The sequence below is a fragment of the Corvus brachyrhynchos genome, unplaced genomic scaffold, assembly GCF_000691975.1.
Source record: "Corvus brachyrhynchos isolate BGI_N302 unplaced genomic scaffold, ASM69197v1 scaffold692, whole genome shotgun sequence".
In the NCBI taxonomy this organism is placed as follows: domain Eukaryota; kingdom Metazoa; phylum Chordata; class Aves; order Passeriformes; family Corvidae; genus Corvus; species Corvus brachyrhynchos.
This window is the reverse complement of record NW_008236762.1, coordinates 4,768-6,447: the sequence shown is the minus strand read 5'-3', so window position 1 is coordinate 6,447 and position 1,680 is coordinate 4,768. Positions and strand designations below refer to the sequence as shown.

Below are 1,680 nucleotides of genomic sequence, written 5' to 3'. Positions count from 1 at the left end.
CTCCCCCCCGTCCCCCGCCCCCCTGCACGGCCCCTTCGCCGTCCGCCTGGGCAAGTACAAGGCCCATTACTTCACCCAAGGTCAGTGCTGCCCCCTCCCCAGCTCTTCTGGGGGCTCTGGGAAGGGCTCCTGCTGCCCAGAGCTCCGGGAGGAGGAGCCGAGCTCACCCAGGGGTTGTTTGCAGGTTCCTTCCACAGCGGCACCACCCCAGACCAGGCGTGCCACGGGCTGACCCCGCTCACCCCGCACCTTCCCCCGCTGCTCTTCGACCTGGAGTCGGACCCCGCTGAGAACTACGACCTGCTGCAGGGCGAGGCGGGCCCGGAGGTGCTGCAGGTGCTCAGGGACATCACCCTGCAGAAGGTGCTGCTGGAGCAGCGCCTGGATTTCGGGGAGAGCCAGGTGAAGAAGGGCCGGGACCCCTCGCTGCAGCCCTGCTGTGCCCCCAGCTGCAGCCCCAAACCCTCCTGCTGCCGCTGCTCCCAGCACTGACCGACAGCCCAAACACCCCTGCGCCAGCCCCGCTAACCAGCATCAGCCTCGGGGACCCCTCGGACTCACGGGGCGGCAAACGGGGTCGGGGAGAGCCCAAACTCTGCTGGGAGTGCAGGCAGAGCTCTGTGCTCCATGTGGGACATTCCAGGCGAGGCCTTGGACAGGATCCCAACTCGCTCCGGCAGGGACCACGCTCGAGCAGCTTCTCCAGAGCCAGAAGAGCTCTTTGGAGCAGAGGGAACGTCCCGGACCCAGCGATCCCGGCTGGGCCCAGGGTGGGAGCAGAGCCGGGGCTGCAGCTCCAGCGCTGCCGGGGCCGAGGGCACAGCGGGGGACGGGGATGGGGGGCCCGGCAGCTCCGGGGCAGGGCCTGGTGACAGAGGGGACACCCCTGGGCGGCAGCAGCAGCAGCTCAGGCTCCCTCGGGACCCCGGGACTGCAGCTCCAGCTGCTCCCATTCCCGTTCCTCTCCGTGCCCAGATTGCTTTTGCCGGGAATGGGACACCTGAGGCTCTGCCGGGGGAACCTGGGCTGGAGAAGTTTCTCCCTCTCTCCCCTCTCCCAGGGTCCCCCCAAACCCCAGCCCAACCCCGCTCCTTTTCCCTCCCAACTCCCAAATTTTCCCATCCTTGTTTTGCCCGGGAGACTGCATTGGGCTGAAAATGTGCTTAATGAGTGTCCTCATTTGGGCCACAGGAATCATTTTTTTTGGTAGCTGGGAGTGTCCAGGACCCAGATGGGGCTCTCCCTTCCATGGAAAAGGGCATTATTTCCATCGGGACAGGACGTGGTAGGGCAGAGCTGCCGTTGTCACAGGCTTCCCATGGAAATCACTGCTTTGTCTTACATTTTTTTCTTACTAAGATTGCTGCAAGTAATTGTTTGATCCCTCATCTCATGGCTGCATCCAGTAAATTCCAATTTTTAACCCCTGATCTTTGCCTTTCGTGCTTCCAGCTGCAGTGGGAAGGGGAAGGAGCACTGACCTGGGGAACCCTAAACCATCCCTAAACCCCCGCAGTGGGGAAAACATCTTTATTCCGAGGATTAAACCAACTCCAGCATCCGTGTGGGCTCAGGGCAGCAGCGTGGGCAGGACACGGCAGCGCCGGGCACTGGGGCTGCCTTCACCCCACAGCCACGGCCCCAACTGGGACTGGCTGTGGCCCACCACACCCCCAAACC

General features: G+C 63.6%; 1 protein-coding gene across 1 annotated transcript in view; it reads left to right on the top strand.

The window, feature by feature from the left end:
• The window catches only part of ARSA (arylsulfatase A), a 4,435-nt gene extending 3,005 nt beyond the window's left edge, over positions 1 to 1,430 (top strand). The window contains exons 7-8 of the mRNA XM_017727123.1: positions 7 to 80; positions 185 to 1,430. Coding sequence (XP_017582612.1) covers positions 7 to 80; positions 185 to 492 — 382 coding nt within the window. The 3' untranslated portion in view covers positions 493 to 1,430. The remainder of the gene's footprint in view (positions 1 to 6; positions 81 to 184) is intronic.
• Positions 1,431 to 1,680: the final 250 nt, after the last annotated feature.